Here is a 22,996-nt window from a genome sequence, read left to right as displayed (position 1 = left end):
TTGGTGAAAAGGGTTCAGTTCGTGGTACATGTCGTGGTTACTTGGTAACAAAAATAAGAAGAGGATGAAACACAAGTCTGGACGTACACACGTTTCATCTTCAATCACACACACCCTCCCTCGCCGACACACACACACTGACACACAGATAAAGCAGGACTTTTACGAGGGTCATCTGAAGTGCATAGAGGAAAACCTGAACTGTCTTCTGCAACTGTCGGGACAGAGATATCCAATCATACTCCTGTGTTTTCTGCCCGTAACGGTCTCTCACGTTGCCCAAAGTCTCTCAGGGAAAACGACACAAACAGTGTATGTGATAGAATCACACCGACAGGTACAAAGAGAAAAACAGTACAAAAAGTCGAGTAAACAAAAACAAGGCTGCTGGTCCGCTCCAGCGGCCGTGTTCAAACCGAGGTCTCGGACTGAAGCAGCAGCAGGAACTTGTGAGTCTTGGGGTCGATGTACTCCTCCGTCAGTCGAATGTAAGGGATGCTCTTGACGGTGACTGCTAAGCTAAAGTCGAGACACCTCAACAGGAACTCTGAGCCCTGCTTTATGCCGCTGGTGACGGAGGCCTCGCTGATCAAGGTCCATTGATCTGCCATCCAGCGCTCAGGTCCGTACTGCAGAGTTGGACCGGGGGCCAAATAGGTTTCCAGGAAGGCCTGCACACACACACACACACACACACTTGAATGGCTAAAAGTGTTGAAACAACGTGTTATTATAGTGACAAGCTTCGACTGTTGTTGTTGTTCAAAGGTCGAAGCTTCGACTGTTGTTGTTGTTCAAAGGTTGAAGTTGAATCACATGGTAAAAAATCCACAGTTATGCCGTACGACTGACCTTTGGGCTCATGTTGTTAGTGAGACAGAAAGCGAGGTGCTTCTGAATGTTCTCCATGCTGTGACAGTGCTGCCTCTTAGTGGTGCGGAGGTATTTCTGCAGCGCACGTGCCATAGATGGGAATATGGCGAGAGCTGCTTCATGGACATCCATGATGTCAGACGGAGATGCACGCTCGTCCTCCTTCTTCATCCGCCGGACGTGAGTGAAGGCTTCCTCTACAGCAACCACCAGCCTGACGGGGAGATTACAGTGAACTACTGTAGGCTTTCTTTTCTTTTTCTAAATGTTGTCTTTGTTTAATGATCATCTAATTTAAGGCGAGGTGGAATGGCTCTCGTTTCGTCATCATTACTTTGGAGTAAGTAATGATGACATCATCACGTAACTTAGCTTTGGAGTAAGTAATGATGACATCATCTATCACGTAACTTATGGAAGCTTCACCGATGTTTTCTTTCATTACTGATGTTGCTACATACTGTTACATACTGCAAGTACTGTTTAGTTTAGTTAGTACTAAAGTTAAAATAAAAAAAATAAAAATGTTTACATTTTAAAGGTCAGACCAAGATCAGGATTTATTTATATAATTTTTATAATAATTTTCTTTTCATTTTCTACTACAATTATTTTGTAATGATTTCACAGCTTTTATCCTCACTTGACAAAACATAATAGTCATAGTTGAATTTTAAGTTTTACTGATTATTTTACAGTAAACGTCTTCCTCTTGTGCAGCTGCTTCAGACACAGCAGACAGAAGTGCATTTTCATCCCCACGGTCCTCGTCTAAGGACTTAACGAATCAATATCTCACCCTGTGACGTGACCTACTTTCTTCCCGCGGACTCACCTGGCTCTGCGCTTGCGTACTCTCCTCTCATAGTCCGCCTCCTCGTAGTACAGCTCATTGTGGGCGCTGTCCTTGCGTTTGGCGGCGGCGGCGGCGGAAGCCATCGCTCTTGACTGAGTGCCGTTGGCAGGCTGAGCCCCCGCAGCGTTCCCCGGGGCTGCACCGAAACAAAGGAAAGTGGCAAATTGGTTACATTTGTTTTGGCTGTTGGACGACGCGGGCCCCTCCTGACCCAACAAGACTGTGATTAATGAGCCGCAGCTCAGTCTGGATCTCAGACACAAAGGATCACAATGTAGGAGGAAACATGTTTCTTAGAAACAATCCACGATTTAGGACTTTTAGTTTTTTAAATCTCACTGACTTTCAATTTATCTCAGTGATCATATTTAGAAAATATCTGAGACAGAGTCATATAAAACTGATTTTTTTACAGTACAGAATAGACTGTACAATAAGGATACAGTAGAGATATTTTAAATGTGATAATAATATTAATAAAAATACAAAATACTACATATGATTACAGGTATGTACCTCGTAGGTTTACAAAGAAGAAAAGACAAATGTGTCTAAGTTACACACAGAAAATTAATTGGAAGTCTTTTTTTTTCTTCTTTTTTTTTATCCTGCAGAAATCTTTTCTTCGGGGGGCTACTGGGAGTTGCCGGGTAGATTAGATATTCATCGTTTACACCCCACAGAGTAAGATCTTGTCTGATCTTTGAATGTTCTGTGATTTATGTGACACATCCATGGAGCTGATGAAGGCTGTACTGCAGCTTATATCACAGCTCGTACTGTAAAGATCTGGTCCATATTCCTGAAGTAAAGTTTGGAGGAGGTTAATGACGTCTGTGCTGCAGGTCAGTTCAATATGTTAAATATTAAACAGTCAAATCTGCATAGAGACCTGTGTCAGTGAGGAGTCAGGTCATTTACATTTCACAGGTGTGGGAATGTTGGCAGAAAAATGTCCGAGGGAAATACTGACTTTTTCTTACTATGTGGCCACATATTCACGGAAGAAAGAGCGAAGTGAATCATAAACAGGGATAAACGACAGCATGGGTGGGGCCGGAGTGAAGGGAAAATGGAATGAAAAAAAGTGAAGGAATCGAAAGCAAGAGTGAGGCAACCTGAGACGTGGGAGTGGGTGAGATACCAGTGTTGCCCTGATGAATTATTTAAGGCCTGAAATTTCAAAGCTCTCAAGAGGTCTTTCCTCTGCACTTTGATCAAGAAGACGGCGGAGGGTGAGGAGTGGGGGTTTCCCACAATGCATCCTGGTTTCTAATCCACGGTGCTGTGAACGTGATTGATGCTGATGGAGGACGGCTTAAACTGCAGGGGCAGATGTATCCCAGAGTGTGGGTGTGAGGATACAGATACGGCCCAGGCCGTGGGGGGATCTCCACATGCAGTACTGTGTGTACAGGGGTATTAGAGTGCAGCCAAAGACAGGGGTCAAGTGGACGGGGGGAAACCATCAGGTCCCTGTGATTTAGTGCTGAGTGATTGATGACCTTTATCTGTACTTACTGTCCAGAAGGTATGTTCTTAGTTTGTTTTTAAAAGCTGCTCGGGGAAGAGAGAAAAAACAATACCAGCGTCACTTTGAGAACGAACGAGCAGAAAAGGTAGAGGAGTGACCGGGACTCGTATAACGTGAGAACGAACGAGCAGAAAAGGTAGAGTGACCGGGACTCGTATAACATGGAAACTTTTGTTAAAAAATTATATTTATTGTAGTCAGGGCTGTCAGTTGAGTTCAGGTGTTCATCTGAATAATCACTGTTGATTAGGATTATCTAACATTCATAAACAGGTGTATCGCTGGAACAGACGGGCAGGTAGAGGAGCCAACCTGCTACAGTCAGGTCTCTTCTCTGTTCCTGCTGTGTGGGTTAATCATGTCATCACACTCACCTGTGTCTCTGTCATTAGTCTCACTGGTGTCACCTGGTACCCTGTGTATATATATACCTCTCTCCCGCACTCTGTCTTGTGCTTAGTAGTTCATGCCTTGCCTGGTTTCTGGCTTGTGAAGATGTGAGTTTTTGTTGTTTTGGCTTTGCACTTTGAAATAGACTACCTCCACCAGAAAGATTCTCTCCACTGCTGCATGTGGGTCCTGCCTGCTTACTGCCATGTTGATGGTCAAACCTGACAGTGTCTTTGCTTCGTCTATAAGTCCAGTTCTTTTCAACTATTTTCTCCGTTTTGGCAAAAGCAACAAATCTCTTTATCTAAATCTCCACCAAAGTTTCAGTCATTTCACAGCTCAACACCTGGGGCAGTGGTGGCTTAGTGGTTAAGGGCAAGTTTCACTTTGGTGATGGGGTTAAATGCAGAGGTCACATTTGGTTGTGTGCAGTGGTGTGCTGTGTCACAATGACAAGGAGTTCACGTTCCTTCCTGATGAAGATTTACTTGTAAACACTGATGAAGACGTGACAGATTTTAGTGATTGAAATCAGACACCTTTTGAAATGTCTGATGATTAAAGAACAGCATAAAACTTTGTTCTTAAACCACAGATGTGTAACCCTAATATGAGGAAAAAAAGTGAGAAAAGGCTCAGACAGATGACGTAACTCACCATCTACGTTATAGACCTTTAACTCAGCCAGATGTTTGGCCGCTCGCTGCTTGGCGGCAGAGAGAAGAGACGGATTGTGAAGAGGAAAATCTCTGTAGTAAAACTCCAAAATGGACAGAGCAGCTCTCTGAATACTGTACAGGACAAAGACAAGGAGAGACAGAGACAGAGGCTGTATGAACAGGACAGTAGGCTGGGACTGTTGAACTTTACCAGATTATCAGCTCACTGACATGACTGTGTACGGGGACACGGTGGTCAGTTGTGTGTTTGAATCTGAACTGGTACCTCGTCTGTCCTACGTTGTAGTGACGCGTCTCTCCGTCTGTGGACCGGATGACGCACACACTGTAACAGGGCTGCAGCTGGCGGAGCTGCAACAGCACCACAGCCAGGTAGTGGACGAACAGCTGAGAGTCCACAAGGGACACGGCAAACTGGACGATACCGTGGTAGTCTTCATCCTGCGTGATCCAATTCAAGAAACATTACAGATATTTATTTATTTATTCTTTAATCGAACATGATTTTTTTTACCTTTTTATTTTCATTTTTTGGTTTGGAAAAACAAAATGAAAAAATAAACAAATGTAGGACAATCCCAACTCAACAACAACAACAACGTGGTTCTTTAATAAAACTTCCAACCATCGTATGGCAGCGTTACCTAATAATAATTTAATAAAACTTCCAACCATCGTATGGCAGAGTTACCTAATAATAATTTAAAAAAAAAATATAATTATCTTTAGAAAAAAAACATCAGCTCACCTGTGGATCAAGGATCCTGACTCCGTAGAAGAGCCAGTAGGACATGGTCAGCAGGAGTGTGAGCGTGGTGAGGAAGGCACGGTATACACACATCCTGGGCAGACTGGCTCGCCCCGGTCGGAGGAACAAGGCCCAAATGGCCACCAGCAGCATGAGGAGCTTGAAGGCGATGGAGAGGAAAAGACCCTCACAGGCCGCACCGCACGCCTGCAGTCTGTCAGGCCACATCACAGCAGGAAGAAGCAGGAAGTCCAGGGGCGTGGCCAGCACCAGCAGGCCCACACACAAACCCACAGCTAGGGGGAGGTAGCGGCGGAAGCTGTGGGTGCGATCCTGAATCCCTTTCCCGAGGCCGACCACCTCCTCCTGAGAGACGCTCAGCTCTGAAGTGCCCGTGACGGCTGTAGTGGTTTCTCCCCAGTTGTCATCCTGACACAGGAAACAGGAAGACAAACGATATTGATAGGTTTTACATTTAAAAATCAATGCGCAACAAATTTAAAAAAACACAAAATTTAATTTGTGTTTATGCACTTTCTCACAAGGCTGCCACAAAAAAAAAAAAAAAAAATCAGGACCCTTCTGTTTTAAGAAGGCTTTTATTTTAATGCACTTCTCATTTATTCATGAAATGAGGTCTTAATTGTCCCCCAGACTGTCATCAACTGTGACCAGTGACAGGAGCAGCAGCTGTGAGACCAGGCAGTAAACACCACCTTACTTTACACATGTAGCGACACACAACAATCCCAGCTTTATAACAAGCCTCTTCTTCCGGATTGAGATTTTTAATACAAACTTCCTGTTTTTGTTTGTGGAAATAGTATAAAACCAGACGAGGCATCTGTGAAGCATGTTCTCAATTACTGTTTATAGCTAATTGACTGAGCCATGTGTGACGAACAGCTGCTACACTGGAGCAAGACTGTAATCGACCATCAGTTACGAAGACAGACACCGTGGGGGTGGGGCAAGGGCAGAGGTAAAAATGGGAAAAAATCAGATAAACGATCAAATAATGTGTTTACCTACGTCAGAGTTTTTCAACTGATCTTATTTTTAAGTTTGTTATTTAAGATTTGAAAACAAACTCAAATATGTGCATGTGATGATTAATTTATTTACTGAACAGGAAAATGTGAGACTTTAATAGTTGCAGGAAGGTTAGACTTAAATGTTTGTACAATACTGGTAGCCCTTTTTGTCTCTTGATGCAGAAAAAAAATATTTACAAGAAAAATATGAAGCTTGCAAATTGAATCTGGTAAATATCTGCACATACAGAAATTATACAATTGGTATGAAATCATCCTGACTCTACCTCACCTCGGTGTTAATAAAATACTTTGCCACTTGTCACCAGCTACAGTCAGTGATATCGTGAAAAAAAATACTTGGAGAAATTCAAGTGCGTAAAAAGCCAGAGGCGAGAATCACTGCCTCCTCAGAAAGGACTTTCCGGCCCTGAGGCATCAGACACTGCTGCCACAGTGGACCCAGACACACAGGCTCAGGACTAGTTAAGGACATCATTGTCGCTTAATACATTCTTAATACATTGTTCTAAAGCCTGTGTTTTGCAACAAGAAAGCCGTAGATTTGAATTTTACAGAAATAGTTCTCGGGCCCCAGATAATGGACTGAAAAATTGACCGAGACACATTGGGAGGTGTAGTACTGACTGGACGGACCCTGTTCAGCTAAGACTGGTCAGTGAAGAAGAGAAAACGTATTCCTCTTTAGTATAAAACACAATACAAAACAAGATGGACATCACTGATTAGGACGCAGCGCAGAGCCACATATATATACACACACACACACACACACACACATATATATATATATATATATATATATATATATATACATAAAACAGTATAAAGCTTGGGCCATCAGTGTGTTAGTACCAAAACAAAAACAGCGTGCTTCGTTTTTAGCTCAGTATGTTGAATCTTTCTTCTTTACTTGTGGGTGTTTTTTTTTGGGGCTGTTTTTTTCTCAGCTGAGTCCCAGATGGCAACCAAACCTGATTTAACCGACTGACGGTGGCAGCCCGGACCACATCACAGACTTAACCATCTCAGACACCAGACGGTCTGTGCCACTCCTCGCCAGATGTTTGCTGTGAAGCACAGTCTCTACATTTTTGGGAACTGGAAAAAGGCAGAGGATGTGGAAAAGTCAACGGACATAAAAAGTCTGCACCAGATTTTTTTTAATGAAGAATGCAGACCATAAAACTACTTTGTTGAAACGAGTTGTTTTTTTCTCACTGTGTCCAGTCCTCACCTGTCATTGGACCATTTTGGAATTTCTTTTGTTTTATTTTAGGTTTTGCGATATCAACCGATACCGATATAGGCCTGGTAATATTTATATATTTATCTGTACAAACCACTATATGAGTATGAGGTAATTAAATGACTACAATGTTGCCACCTAGTGACTTTCGCTTAAATATATACAGCCTGGTAATATTTATATATTTATCTGAGAAACCCAAGCATTGCTAAGAGGAAAAACCCAATAACGATTCTTACAGATATTACATACTATGCTAATATCAGGCCGATAATATCGGTCATCTGAGACAATCTATTAGCCGAAGCGGTGAGACACACAAGACGTACACGAGTTTCGGAACTAATCTCAGATGAAGTACGAACAAAGACAAACAGGACGACTGAGAGTGAATAAAGAGAGCGTGTGTGTGTGTGTGTGTGTGTGTGTGTGTGTGTGATGCGGTCTTCTTGTTTGGCAGCCTTTTCATCTGGCAGAGAGTGATTATGGATTTTGGTTCGGGCCTCTTCCACACTGCCACGGAGCACAACAATACAACAGCAACATACTGATTAGTCTGTTGTCTCTCAATAATTCACACACACACACACACACATACGCAGAGCTGACAGTCTGCCAGTCGCACAACATAATGGCTGCGCTCCCTCTGTCTGGATAGAAACAGCGGTCTGTGCCTCAGTTACTGACTCACGGCGAACGCCTTTGTTCAAATTAATCAGCGACCCTGTGGGTTTGATTCCCATTTTCTCCATTCCTCCGACTCTGGTGAGGGTGTTTTATGCTCAGATTACCAGTTGTTAGTGTAAGGGGGGGGCTGTTTAAAGGTGAGTCAGACACCTGTAGGAAAAAATCTGAGGAAATTACAGAAGAAAACAACAGAGTGTTTGTGGTGTTAGCCTGAGTCTAACACTGTGAGGAGGTGGAAGTCGATGCCGTCTGGCACACAGTGACAGCGTCACAGAGCAGCATGCACAATCTCAGTAGCAGATTTGGCTCTGTGTGTCTGTGACTCACACAGTCATGGAGTCTGGCCCGGACCAGGAGCCGGTCCTTATGTCACAGGCACCCGTGTAAACATGGAGAATTATTCATATCAGCTTTCCACAAAGTGGCCCTGGGCTGGATGTTAAGGTGAATCTCAGCCGTGTGGAGCCTGTTGGTATTTCACTATTTCTGCCAGCACAACAATTAAAAAAAATGAAAAAACTAGAGCAGAGTGCATGTGAATTTCAGAAGGCAGTAGCCTTTGACGCGAGAGTATCTCCGCAGGGCAAATGCAGTACAAAGGGGTATTACTTTACAGCGCCGACAATGATGTGAGTAACAATCTGACACGTTCATGACGGAGTGGAATGTGGCCGCATCGGACAGAAGAGATTCTTCAGCGAGGTAGGTCAGACCTCTGTAAAAAAGTGACATTAATTAATGAACGGGGGGGAACACCTGTGGCAGGAAGTTCACACTCGGCCGACTCACAGGCGCTCATTTGTTCTCGTTTTTACCCAGTGAACGACTTTTCATACTCAGATGAAATGCTTCTTTTCACTACAGCTTTTAAGTAGGTCAGAGAGGCAGTAACAGCAGCTCCGGGCACAGTTCTCCCCAAAGAGTAATATGGTAAAATACGACTTCTCCTCAAGGCTTTAGGTTTGTTTACTATTACCGTTTCTTTTCACCGGGAAGCTGATGCAAGTCTTATCAATGTCGGCTCCTACAAGTCACCACCTCGTTACAGTAGATTGGATGAAGAGATGCTGCCACTGCAGTTGGCCTTACAGCACCATGGAGGGCCGTCCTGATCGGGCTAATTTACAAACGGAACATCTTTAAATTGGCAACATGTCGGGACTTCTCTAAAGAAAAACAGCCAGAATTCCAGGTAGAACTAGGTGCAGTGTAAGACTCCAACTATTTCAAGGAGTAAAGATTTTGGATTTATTTATGACAGTAATATTTGTTATTAAAACCTTTAAATAGATGTAAATAGATTTTAATGCAGAAATTGGTAAGAAAAAAAAATCCTTATATAGTATAAGGTTGATAATTGAAGAAAACTGTCAGGTCTGTCTGTTCTCTGTGTCTGCTGTGTGGGTTAATCATGTCATTAGTCTCACTGGTGTCACCTGGTGCCTTGTGTATATATATACCTCTCTCCCTCACTCTGTCCTGGTGGGATCATTGTATCTGTTCAAGTCTGTGCCTGTGCGCAGCTCAGTGTATGCTTCAAATCCTAGTTTGTACTTAGTAGTTTATGCCTTGTTTCTGGTCTTGTAAAGAAATTAACTACCTGCACCACAGAGTCTCTCCAGTACTGCATTTAGTTCCTGCCTGCTTCCTGCCACGTTGACGGCTAATTCAGCATCTTGCTAAGAAAAAACATTTTATACACACGCTGTATGTGCAGCTTGAACCAACCATACTGAGCTCATTATGAGGTGTTGAGATTGATATTGATCTTCTTACCGACCTCACACCAGGAAAATCAAACAGTTTAGTCAAAACCATCTGTCGCTGCAACAATTTAAATCGTCATCACCTTGTTGTGTTTGCTCATAAATTCAGAAATGAATCTAATGTTATCAGTGTCAAACAGAAGGGGTTCTAATCCCCCTGATCTCTGGTCGTACTTCACTGGAGCCTGTGATCAGTGTGAGTACCTGGGCATCTTCTCCATGGTCCGCTGCTAAGGTGGGTTCTCCAGGCAGCGGCTCTCCGTTGTGAACAGGGGAATCCTGGGATGGCGTGTCGGGGGGGTTAATGACCACAGACCTCTCAGAGCGACTGCTGTCCTTACTGCTCCCAGCTTTGTGTCGCTCACGCCTTTAACAGATCAACAAAACATAAACATCAGCTGTTGAAACCCACCAACAAATTTGGCATCCACTCATATTCCCTCTTACTTTTTTGTCTATTTTCCACTAAATAAGATCATACTTTACGGTCTGGTAATAAAGGTGTCTTTTGTTCAAATCCTTGGCCTAGCAGGTCTGTGATAGTGTTTAGCTAGCAGCAGAGAGTAATCCAGCAAGCCTGTTTAACTCCAGGACTTTTTCTAAGGATTCAGTTCATTTTCCCAACACAACTCCAGTCAAACACTGTATTTGCACCAAGTGCATTCCAGTGAAAATTCCACAATGACGAGGCTCAGAGTGGGTGTGACCCCAGACGAGGAGCTTTAAATGAAAGCCACAGACACAGAATAGGAAATCAGGACAGAAAACATACCCATGTCGATTCGATCTCCCGGAGCGACTGGAATAGGAGTAACCCGAGTGTGTTGACTCAGTGTCCATTCTAGTTCAGAGGCAGTGACCGACCAGGGGGCTGAGGGGAGACGCCTTGTGTGGCAGAGACGGTGGACTGGCAGCAACGATCAGGAGGAGGAATGGGTTGCTATGGAGACGAGCCTCTGGAATCCACAGCGACACAGTGCTACCACAGAGAGTTGATTTATCGGCCACATTGACCTGAAAAGTGAAGACTTGAGGTTAGCATGAGAGATCGGTCTATTTGAGGAGGGGGAGTTTGATCTTTAAAAAGATACTGTACAGAACAGCGCTGTGTTGAGGACCTTGAATGAAACGTCACCCATTCTATGGTTAAAAAGATTTTTTTTGTTGTTTAGCAAACAATGGCTTTACGCCCCTTGGGTCTGTTTGGATAAATTAAATTGTTAAATTAACTCTGGTTATGCAATAGTAATTGCAAATGTCCAGACACATTTTGGCTGAATGTAGTTTAAATAATAACTAAAAGATTGAAAAATTCCTTGTGATGGTAGATGGTCATCTCTTCACTGAGGTTCACTTCACTGACCATCGAGTCTAAATGTGAAATACCCCTGTGCTGTGCTGGTTTATGATCAGCTTGAGCTGCCAGACACACTTCCTGTGCCTTAATGGGCCCATCTGATGAATGACGATGTCTATTGGCTCACCAAGCACGACCATTCACTTAGACCCCAGGAAAAACCTCAATCTATTAGCTGTCAGGCTGCCAGTCACATCCACACCCTGGGCTCATTTACCAAACTGGGATTATTCTCCTCTATTGTCTCCACTACACTACAGCCATTTCTTTATATTGCAGCAGCCAATGGTGCAGAAAACGCCAACACGTCCCATTCACTCTTTAAGGATACACAACAATCAAGGCTGTTTGCGTTTGTATGGAGATAATAATGTCAGTATTATGAGTTTAAAAATAACAGATATTCGGCTGAATTCAAGTGTACAGTAATGCTACAAATGATTTTCTTTTGTTCTGTAACCCATAACATGGGCTATAACCCATAACATGGGCTATAACCCATAAAGACAACACAATGACACTCAACTCTGACTGGCTGTCAATCCAGTTACATACGGAACCAAGAGTGGAAAAATATGTTAAAAAAATAAAAATTAATTAATTAATACACACACACACACACACATGCAGCGACCATTATTCTGTATTGTAATGCTGTCAAATATTTTTTATACAAAAAAATCAAATTTATCACCATATGTTGACAACATACAGTATATATTTCTGATGTATTTGTGGCAGATGATGGCAGGTGTTGAAATATTACGGTTTAATATCTGTGTCCAGTTTGTTCTGTACTTTGAGTACATATAAAAATAAGTTTAAAGCAACAGTGTGTTGAACATAAGTTGAAGGACAACAGGATTAAAAAAACCAACCGTGGTTTGTGCTGTTGATATACCAGTTCAGAGTTCAGTAAAACTATACGTAGGTTCCAGCAGCTGCACTTGTGTCATCGGAATTATGAAATAAAAATGAATCACACCAGATTTAAACATGTCCCATCTCTTTAGACCTGTGGCATCCTAGTGAAAAATGATGTGCTGATAAAAGCACACTTTCGCTGGGAGAGAACATGACATCATCCTCCACTGACACACTTACTTGTGCTACTAAAAGCAGAGGAAAGGAAACGAGAGCGCGCTGGATACACAGGCCGTCAATTAATAATGCACTGGAAAGTGGTGGAACAGCATCAAAGCTGCCGTCGGAGCATCAACATTTTATCATACAAGCAAAGAGAGGACAGTATCGCTCGTCTCTAACCCGCAACTGGAGCGTCCACTGTTGCCTTGGCAACAATAGAAGGCAGAGAGCCCCCATCTCACAGCAATAATCCATCATCCCCACTGAGAGTACATTTGTGTGATACAATAACATGTGTGTGTGTGTGTGAGAGAGAGAGAATGGGGGTGCGTCGGCACAGTGAGAGGGCACGAGGACCAAACAATGGCTCCCCGTCCCTCCCAGCGCTCGTACGGTTAAATGAACGGACCTACGAGTTGAATAAAAGCTGTTGACCCCAGCAGGGCTGATCTCTGAACGTGTGTCAGTGGTATGTGGGCCAAGATGATCCCCCAACGACAAGCCACTCACACACAAGGCCCGAGCACGAAGAGGCTTCAAGAACCAGGCCACGTGGAAAATCACCACCAGGGGGTAAAAAAAACTATCAGTTACAAAGTGAGGAGTAATGATGAATAAAGCATGCAGGAATAACCATGTCAGACATGGCCCCTTTCTTGAACACTGGTCCGTCCGGAATATTCCGCAGCCCTGTGTGAGGGTGCCTGTCTGGGAAACGTAATCTCTGGTGAAGCGTAGCCGCGCTCGTCTCAGTGGGTCGTTCTGGTTGGCTGCACAGAGATGATCTTCACGAGGGCAGAAAGTGACACTAATGTAAAACAAACTCTGGTTAATGTGTTTGTTCAGCGGATGGAGGTTGTTGCCCAGTGGGAGCCACTGAATGAACACATGGACAGGATTAGAGATGAGACTCGTGTACTGTGAACTGAAAGAGTGAACAGACTGCAACAATGTGATCATTGTTTCTCTACACCCGAAGGGTTGTGGGTTTGATTCCAGATTCGGTCTGTTGCTGACACCCTGCCCAGACAGCCTCACTGTCAGTAGGTAGATGGATAAACCTGCAGTCCATACGTTGGTTCTCAAAGTAGGGGGCCCGCCCCTGTAAGGGCCACTGACAGCATTTTAACTTTTTCTTCAATTTTGTGAATTTGTTTTTTTATGATTTATAGGTTGAAAACATGTCAGTGTTGTTCAACAGCACTGCCTCCTGCTGGGCTTCAGTCATCATGTTGTCAAGTCGAAGTCGAAGGTTGTACAAATTTATCTCTGGGCCCTCGTTAGAGATAGAGGAGCCGCACAGACAACTGAGTGGCTCAAGTGCTACTACGTATCAAGTGGAGCCAGTTCATTTTAAGGGCAGCTGCCTCTATGGGAGGTGAGAGGTGGGTGAGGGGGAGAGTCTCCCGTGCCCATGCTGAAGGAGAGCTACAGTTGACCCAGGGCTTACAGCAGCAGAAAGGTGCCTACTCCTTCACCAGGAGGTGGTAGACGATGCCTGTGAGTCTTGTCTGGGTTTCTTTAAAAAACCTGACACCAGACCCAGATAAGTGAGAGGCCTGGACTAGACTAGACATCGTGATCTACTGGGGAAAAAAAAGACACGGAGCAAGAGCATGACACACACACTTTACAGGAAACAGTTTACTTCTGCTGATCTGTGATTGGACGTGATGAAAAATAACCACATAGACACGTGGATTTGTCCAATGGCAATAGTAGACAGTCTAGGTCAAGTTTATTTTTAATTGGATAGATTTTGTTAGCCAACTAGATAAGCACTTAGTTAGCATTGGTGTGATTCCCAGAAGCACCAAATGCAAAAAAAAAAGAAAAAAATGTTGCCACTTCCGACTTTACTTTTCCATCACTTTCCTGTTCCAATGTCTCTGATCCTGGTCCTGTTACCGTCTGACATCTGTGGTCTCCCCTCCAACCATTAAGTCTCATGACTTCCCCTCCATCACTACTTCTCCTTCAAGTGCATCCTACCCTTGTGGCATTGAGCCAAGGTCTGCCTGATGCGCCAGTCTCCCCCAGTGCTGTGATCATTGCAGTCGATATTTTAAAACATATTTCCTGTCATAAAATATTCAAAAGAACTAAACAATATTTAAGAAGCAGCAACTGGTGGACGTTCACATGCGTCCTTGATGGAGGACATAGTTGATTTTTTTTTTTTAAATTGGACTGGTTTACCTCACAAATTACAGTTAATTGAATAGTAAACTGAAAACAGACCGAAGGTGTTGGCTGCATGTGGTGGACTTGAGGATTTACTCTGGCCATGACGTGGAGTCAACTTGGACCAGTTCCAGCTCCCTTTATGACCATCCCTATATGAGATGATGGATGGAACCACGGTACTTTAATTCACTTTCACACTAACTAACAACCGCGCGAGACGAACTGGACATCTGAGTCCTCAAGGTGATCATGATCATGAGGACAGGGAGAACATTATACTATACTGGCATAATATTCTAACAGGAAAGCAGCCAACGCTACCTGATGAAGGTCAGGCTAGTACATCTCAGAGACAAGTACTGTATGAAGATAAATTACTTTTTACTCTCACATTCACACCTGTTACTGTAGATTCTCACGCAGACTTTATACATCTGGGAAATGGGTGAAAAATAGAGCTGTCCGTCATTAACTTTTTGCCGATATCTGATATGCCGACACTGTCCAAACACTAAATTTGCGATTCTGATATCAACTGATACCGATATACTCAACCCTTTGGCTCCAAAACTGCGGTAACATCTCACGCAAAACCCAGGCATTGCTTTATCGATTCTTACAGATATTACGTAATTATGCTAATATCTGTATATGGTCTATACAGGTATCTGTATCTGACATCTGTGTTTGTCACTGTTAGTAATGGTCATCATGGTGACCTTCAGCCTGTGTCATGGACTATCAGGAACGCTGCCTTGTCTTTATGGCCCTGTCACTGTCTGATTGTTAGAGGCTGTTTCAAAGTGACATTTGATTCTGGGCCCAAGTATGCTACATGACAGATAGGTATGTGCAGAGAGCAAACCTGTGACCTTTGAGTGAGTGGATACAGTCTCAAATACTCTCTCACACACACACACACTCATGTACATGCACTAAAGAAGGGGGCGTGCGGGGTGGGGTGTGAGGGGAGGGTTAAGACCTGACACATTTGTTTGGAATGCAAACTCAGGCTCCTCCGTTCAGCTCATGTGAAACTTGGTACAAGTTTAGTGGAAGGAGAGACGGTGAGGAAATGCAGGGTAGCAGAGCAGTGGAAGTAATGCCACACTACAGTACTGTACCAAAAACACTAACGTGTTTTCCATTAAAACATGACCAACATCCAGCGTTTATACACTGATCACAAATCCTGGAAATCGAGCGGTCGACTCTATTTCTTGCTCCACAAAAAAAGGGAACAATAACAAAGACATTACCAGGGCGCCTTTCTTTTGATCATTCATGACAAGAATACCTTCCAGGGGGATGACTCATGTATACCAGGGGTTCCCATAGCTCTCACTGCCCTTCGGCTGCCCGGCACACAGGACCCATCAACACTGTTCAATAATACATGGCCGGAGGTGCTGCATGGTTTCACTGCAGCATGATGAGGCAGCCTCCCAGGGACTCTCAGGGACATGACAGTGTCAGAGGTGAGCGCACAAGTGAAGCTCCTTCAGACGCACCAAAATCTCTTTATCCAGCGGCCATGCCCGAGACGGAAGCTGCTGCTGCTGCTGGTGATGATGGTGATGATGGTGGCGACACACACCAGTGCCCCCGCTGCTGCATCTGAAACCGCCCTTTATTTCTCAGGCTCCTCCAGATTCGGAGTGCGATGTGCTGGATTCACTACGTGTGGTGTTCTCCTCCATTACAACGGTGCAGCTTCACTTACAAAAGAGACGGTTTCAGGTTCAACCTCCTACTCCTTAATCACCCCCCAACCCCCCCACTCCTCCTCCTAACAATTAGTGCGTGTATTCTGCTTAATGCAAGGAATTCTTACCTATAAGTGATAGTGAAACTCATAAATGCGGAGTAAATTATATTTGAATCGATTTGGGCTTAAACACCAGAAAAAAATATTTTTTAAAAATGACCACGAGTGTTTGGTGTGACGAAAACCATCTTCACAGCCATGAACTTCATTAGAAATCACTATGGGGGTCGTGTCTAAAGCTGTCGGCTCAGAGACCGGGTGTAAACCGGTGCAGCATCGCGGTGATATGAGATATAGATGAACCTACCTCTCTACCAGATGGAAGTCATATTCCTTCTCCTGCGTCTCGTTGTGAAGGTGTGACTGAGTCGCCGCCGTCGCTCCTCCTTGTGTCTGCGCGCCTTCCTCCTCTAGAGCCTGGCCATTGTGATGAGCAGGAGCACCAGAGTGGAGGAGGAGGAGAGCAGCATGGAGGGAGGTTCCGTTTACTCCGGAGTGTCACCACAAGAAACGCTTTCACCTAGTGACCACTAGAGGTCGCGCTTTCGGTGTGTTTCAGAAAGCAGGTTTATGGTTTTGCTACTGTATCATGGAAGCCAGATCTGTCTATGGAAAGCGACTTTCTTTAAATTCGCTCAAAATATAGAAATAAATCATAAACAAATTGACCTGATTTAAAAAGACGGATGACAGAACTGGTGTTATTAAGGTCAGAAACGAAGTGGCCATGCATTATTATGTATACATTAAGTTGTCTCACTATTCCTTTTTTAGGCCGCATGATTTTCCTTACCGAGTAAAAATTAAGGTCCAACTTTGTTTCTTTATTAACCGATATTTAATACAAACTGTTATCACTGTTGTTTATTATTCCTTGATAAGTCCACGTTAGCCTCGTCACGTTTGTTTATAAACAAAAGTGAAAGCCCTCCTGTTTCAGAATGCAATATGTGAGTAAAAGCACCACGTTGCGGCTGTATGCAGAACAACACCTGGATAACACGAGACTAAATATACTTATACTAAACTAAACCACATTTGGTTGCACACTAAATACACTAACAAATGCAAAGGCATACAAGTTGAACTTTTTAATGTTGTTTGTATATTTATATTTCCACAAAACAATGCTTGCAATAATCACAACATTTGTAGTCACTCACATTTTATATTTTTACATAAAAGATGTATTCTTAATTTCTCTACTCTTGGATTTAAAGTTAGATGATAGTTCCATTTGGATTGAAATCGTCTGTGTGCTTCAGTCTAGTGTGTGCGGTGAGTGCAGGGTGCAGACAAAGGCCTGTCATTCTTAATGCTGCAGTAGACATGTACAATACCAGCAGCCCCCTGGGCCACATTACTCTGGAGGGACCCACATAAAGAGATGAGAGATGGAGCACAGATCTGACTAAGGGAGAAAAAAAGGCAACAACTCTGAGCTTCATACACAATTCCTTGTGTGTGATTTTTTTTTCCTGTTCTTCATTTTTTACTGCATGCCATGTGCTGAACTTCAAATGCCTAATAAAAATGCTTCTAGGATGAGGTAGAAATTTAATATATGCAATATACTGTACATTATTACGGCCACACACTAAGCAGATTGTATTTTTTTTCTGAATGTGCTCCTCCTAGTGGTCACAGTAAGCATCTTATCAACTGCCTTGCAAAATTCACTTTTTCAATGTAATTATTATGTTGGTGTTTTTACGATTTTTTTTTCACCAGCTACTACCTGCTAGTTACCCCGTTATTTTAGTACTGTGCTAAACATCTACACTAAATCATTTCCTGTCTTTACTGCTTTTACTTTCTCTTCTTTTTTCCTATTGTAATCCCAGTTCTCAATTATAAATGGTGGCAGTATCTGCGTTTGTCCCTTGCCCAACATAGAGAAGAACCATCCATCCATCCATTTTCATCCACTTATCCATTACCGGGTTGCAGGGGCAGCAGTGTCCACGACCGCCACCCAAATCACACTGCACCACACAACCTTGAACCTTCCTGCGGGTGGTGAGCCCACTGGAAGGTAGAGAAGAACCATTAGACTAATTTATCGGAAGAAAAAACAATTCTTACAGACATTACATAATTCCGCTAATATTGGACAGATTGTCCTTTTTTTTTTTAAATGACCTTTGATAAAAGGGCATCTTTGGCATCTTTGAGTAGTCAGCACTAAAACCACACAGTGTAGACCTAATATCACACCACCAATAAACCATATGCTGCTCATGCAGTGACCTCCAGAGTGACATATGGTCTGATGGAGATACAACGTACTGCATGTGTTCGAGGTGCAGGGACTAACAGGTTGTGTTCATCATTGGTTCTGAGGCCTCTGCCTGAGAACATTTGTTGGTCGACATCCTATTCCCTTTGGCTCTCTTTACTGGAGTCGTCGGCCGCTCAGCTCTCACTCTGAACACGTCACACTGCTCCGGAAGCAGCCCTTTGTTAAAGATCACAGACGCCAGATAAGAGAACAATAGGATGGCAGCAGTGGTCAACAGCATGGACATGGTTTTAACTGGAGCATACTGGACATAAACTCCATCCTCAAGGACACATCCTGGTAAGTGGATGACAACCGGGAGGCCAAGTGATGAGGCTCCACAGAGCAGTCTCAGCACCATTCCTGCCACGCAGCCCATAACTGCACCGTAACCATTAGAAATATTGAAGAAGAGGATGCAGAACAGCTGAGGGAAGATCACGATGTAGGCAACTTCCGCAGTAAGAAAAAAGAACAATAAGGTGCTGTTTGTTTCGTGGGCTAATATCGAACCCACCAAACCTACCACCAGGATACAAGCACGGATCACCCAGGCCAGTTCTCTGTCTGATGCCTGGATAAGAAGGCAGAGAGAAAAAAATTAGAATTTTTCCTGTAACCTTTGACCATCCCTAACTTCACCTGCCTTTTTACAGATGTTTGCTAGTTCTAAAGCAGTGGGACCTAATCCTGTTCCTGATCTGATTCTGATGTTATCCCCTATTTTTTGGGTTGGTGTAGACGGGATTCACCTGTGTGTGTTTGTGTACACTGTATGAGCTGCACAGGTTTTCATTATATTACTTGCAACAGTGGGTATTTACCGCGTCTACATATGGAGCCAGGTCATAACAAACCCCACGGCGTTCTTGTCGGAGTAATAATCTTCACCTCACCTGTGGTCTGAAAATTCCCTTGTAGATGTTGGAGGTAAAGACAGAAGTAGTAGAAATCAAAATAGAGTCGGCTGATGACATCACGGCAGCAGCCACACATCCAATACCAATGATGGAGATGAAGGGCGGGGTCAGGTGCTGCAGGGCGATGGGCAGAATCATAGCGCTTTCACCACGTTCATGTGGGAAAGGTGAACCATAAGATGTCAGGTTCCAATCTGAGAACGCAGAAGAGAGGCCGGAAAACATGGTCACATGATGTCTGAGTGGTCCGCTCTGACACCAGGTTGACCTCCACATATTGACTTAAAAAAACATTATTAAAACCAGCTAAGTACAGTACATGAAGATAAAAAAAATCCCTCCTGATGTGGTATCCCACCAATGTTGTGTACAGGAAGAAAGACAGCTGCAGCAAAAACCTGTAGATGTGGCAGCTGCTCCAATCAGCACGGTGGGTGCTATAAGAATGGGCAGGACAATGGCAGCAAGCACACTGGTGGTCTTAAAGGTGGCTAAAGAGGAAGCAGCCAAAGTCCTCTGGTGAAGGCACTGATATCCCAGACTGCCTACTGACTACAAAAAGTAGAAAACAGTTGTTACTTTTCCTATAAAAGAATTAGTCATTGACTTCCAGATTGGGGACAATATTCTGAAATGACATTATAATATAATATAATATAATATAATATAATATAATATAATATAATATAATATAATATAATATAATATAATATAATATAATATAATATAATATAATATAATATAATATAATATAATATAATATAATATAATATAATATAATATAATATAATATAATATAATATAATATAATATAATATAATATAATATAATATAATATAATATAATATAATATAATATAATATAATATAATATAATATAATATAATATAATATAATATAATATAATATAATATAATATAATATAATATAATATAATATAATATAATATAATATAATATAATATAATATAATATAATATAATATAATATAATATAATATAATATAATATAATATAATATAATATAATATAATATAATATAATATAATATAATATAATATAATATAATATAATATAATATAATATAATATAATATAATATAATATAATATAATATAATATAATATAATATAATATAATATAATATAATATAATATAATATAATATAATATAATATAATATAATATAATATAATATAATATAATATAATATAATATAATATAATATAATATAATATAATATAATATAATATAATATAATATAATATAATATAATATAATATAATATAATATAATATAATATAATATAATATAATATAATATAATATAATATAATATAATATAATATAATATAATATAATATAATATAATATAATATAATATAATATAATATAATATAATATAATATAATATAATATAATATAATATAATATAATATAATATAATATAATATAATATAATATAATATAATATAATATAATATAATATAATATAATATAATATAATATAATATAATATAATATAATATAATATAATATAATATAATATAATATAATATAATATAATATAATATAATATAATATAATATAATATAATATAATATAATATAATATAATATAATATAATATAATATAATATAATATAATATAATATAATATAATATAATATAATATAATATAATATAATATAATATAATATAATATAATATAATATAATATAATATAATATAATATAATATAATATAATATAATATAATATAATATAATATAATATAATATAATATAATATAATATAATATAATATAATATAATATAATATAATATAATTTTTTATTTATATTAAATCTGGTCAGTTTACCTCAAAAGTAAGAAAGACATTTCCAGAATTTAGCTATTTAAATAGAAATATCCTAAAAATATGACTGTTGTCACATTTACTGCTCCTGTGGTTCTTTAATGAAAGCAGCGCTGTGTAAATGTGCCATGTGGACCACAGTGTTGGTTCATCTTACAAAGAGTAAGAAGTTGTCCATCATGAGTCCAATCCTCTTCAGCTCTGGTTTGCCGATCCATGGCCCGTGCAGTGTGTTGTTCATCAGTGTCTGGCTAATGTTCTTGCAGTTTGGATTCATCAGAATGAAGGGAACACAGAGCCACTGCAGAGATCCACTGGGAGGTTAGCTTTGGACAAAACGAAGCTCTTTGTAAATTCTCAAGGGGTCAGCATGGGGTGCTAGGGTACTCACCAAACTTATAAATATGAGGAGAAGCTGTATAATATCTGTATAGGCCACAGAGTAGAATCCTCCCATCAGTGTGTAGATAATGACAGTGGCAGCGGAGATCCAGACACACACATTGTAGGGCAAATCTAGAACAATGCTCATGGTTCCTCCTGTCAGACAAGGAATGTTAGTGGAATCCTACAGAACTCCAGTCTGTGTTTTCCGTTACTATGCATAATGTAATTATCAGGTGGATAGATCAGAAGGGTGAATAAGAAGTTGCACAATGCATCAGATTGCTTGGTTTTGAAATAACACGTTAAGGCACATCTCCCCCTATTGCTTTGATTGAGTCACTGTTGTGGGACTTATTGGTCTTGTTCTTCAACCATAAAAAAGTTAGGAATAGTGCAGCAATCTCTAAAGTTATAACCAAACTTTTTTTTTTTAAAATATTTTAGTTTTATTACTTTTCCTCCCAAAACCGAAAAAAAATTGAACGGTTTTTAGTTTTATTTTTTTGGGTGATGGGAAAACATATAGGTTGTGACCTGGTTGGGACAAACATCCAAAGAACAAAGTCTATGATAGAAACACTGTTTGCATTGCTGTTGTATTTTTTTAATGTTAAATAAAGATCTCTTTAGATTCTTTTGCTTTGACTCTTAAGCAGACTTAACTGTGTATTTTATTGATTAAGTGCACAAAAAAAAGAAAAACAACCTCACCAAGACCAATAAGTGATGCAGGCACCCACAATATCTCAGCCAAAATTGAAAATAAGGACAATCCAGCCGTCAGTACTTTTCCATACTTGACTTGGAAAGGGTCCATTATTGTCACATAGTTCTTTTCCCTCAGTGGTTTAGCAAACACAAAAGCACCTTGTTTAAAAAAAAAAAAGAGAAAAAGAAAAAAGAAAAGGTCACATCTAGATTTCAGCTACAAAGAGAAAAAGTGGTAAAACATAGAACAAATGTTTAGGCCATACTCACATAAAAGAAAAGAAGCGCTAAATGCACTGAGCATCATGATGACATCGATTAGTCCCTGTGATGGAGTGTACACCATCTCAGCTGTGCCGACAACCATGCCCCCCCCAACCCACGTAGCTGAAAGACAGGTCGGACCACAGCTTAGATACTTATGTCAACAGTGATTCATCCAGGAGATTTCTGACACTTTACTTCTCATTGGCAGAATAAGATACTGTACGACCAGGTGAATGTTGCTAAATGAATAGAATAAACATATTCTAGCCCGCAGGCTTTAATGAAAAACACAGTGTTCTTAATTACTCAATTTTGTTTTCTTGACAAACCTAACACTCAACTCAACCA

General features: G+C 40.9%; 2 protein-coding genes across 2 annotated transcripts in view; both read right to left on the bottom strand.

Moving 5' to 3' along the window:
• Nucleotides 1-6: 6 nt before the first annotated feature.
• LOC103392073 (vang-like protein 1) lies at nt 7-17,017 on the bottom strand. Its single transcript, XM_008328598.3, has 9 exons — nt 16,544-17,017; nt 10,611-10,852; nt 10,043-10,205; nt 5,082-5,510; nt 4,599-4,774; nt 4,311-4,444; nt 1,709-1,865; nt 853-1,087; nt 7-671 (listed from the first exon to the last, which is right to left on the bottom strand). The coding sequence occupies exons 2-9, from the start codon at nt 10,676-10,678 to the stop codon at nt 411-413; spliced, it is 1,623 nt and encodes a 540-aa protein (XP_008326820.1). The 5' UTR covers nt 10,679-10,852; nt 16,544-17,017; the 3' UTR covers nt 7-410.
• A 494-nt stretch (nt 17,018-17,511) lies between these two features.
• The window catches only part of LOC103392086 (high-affinity choline transporter 1-like), a 6,520-nt gene continuing 1,035 nt past the window's right edge, over nt 17,512-22,996 (bottom strand). The window contains exons 2-8 of the mRNA XM_008328612.2: nt 22,652-22,768; nt 22,385-22,540; nt 21,678-21,826; nt 21,444-21,587; nt 19,836-19,989; nt 19,414-19,631; nt 17,512-19,091 (exon numbers count right to left, since the gene is read on the bottom strand). Of these exons, the coding sequence (XP_008326834.1) occupies nt 18,549-19,091; nt 19,414-19,631; nt 19,836-19,989; nt 21,444-21,587; nt 21,678-21,826; nt 22,385-22,540; nt 22,652-22,768 (1,481 nt within the window). The 3' untranslated portion in view covers nt 17,512-18,548. The remainder of the gene's footprint in view (nt 19,092-19,413; nt 19,632-19,835; nt 19,990-21,443; nt 21,588-21,677; nt 21,827-22,384; nt 22,541-22,651; nt 22,769-22,996) is intronic.

This window comes from Cynoglossus semilaevis, chromosome 16 (assembly GCF_000523025.1).
Source record: "Cynoglossus semilaevis isolate Cse_v1.0 chromosome 16, Cse_v1.0, whole genome shotgun sequence".
Lineage (NCBI taxonomy): Eukaryota > Metazoa > Chordata > Actinopteri > Pleuronectiformes > Cynoglossidae > Cynoglossus > Cynoglossus semilaevis.
This window is presented reverse-complemented; position numbering and strand designations above follow the sequence as displayed.

What these genes read in the sequence shown, in the direction of transcription:
- LOC103392073 (XM_008328598.3), bottom strand. Translation starts at nt 10,678, where the DNA reads ATGGACACTGAGTCAACACACTCGGGTTACTCCTATTCCAGTCGCTCC. An exon ending in TACAACGTAGGACAGACGAG is followed by an intron (nt 4,445 to 4,598) that starts GTACCAGTTCAG and finishes TGTCCTGTACAG; the next exon opens with TATTCAGAGAGCTGCTCTGT. An exon ending in GTACGCAAGCGCAGAGCCAG is followed by an intron (nt 1,088 to 1,708) that starts GTGAGTCCGCGG and finishes TCTCCCCGTCAG; the next exon opens with GCTGGTGGTTGCTGTAGAGG.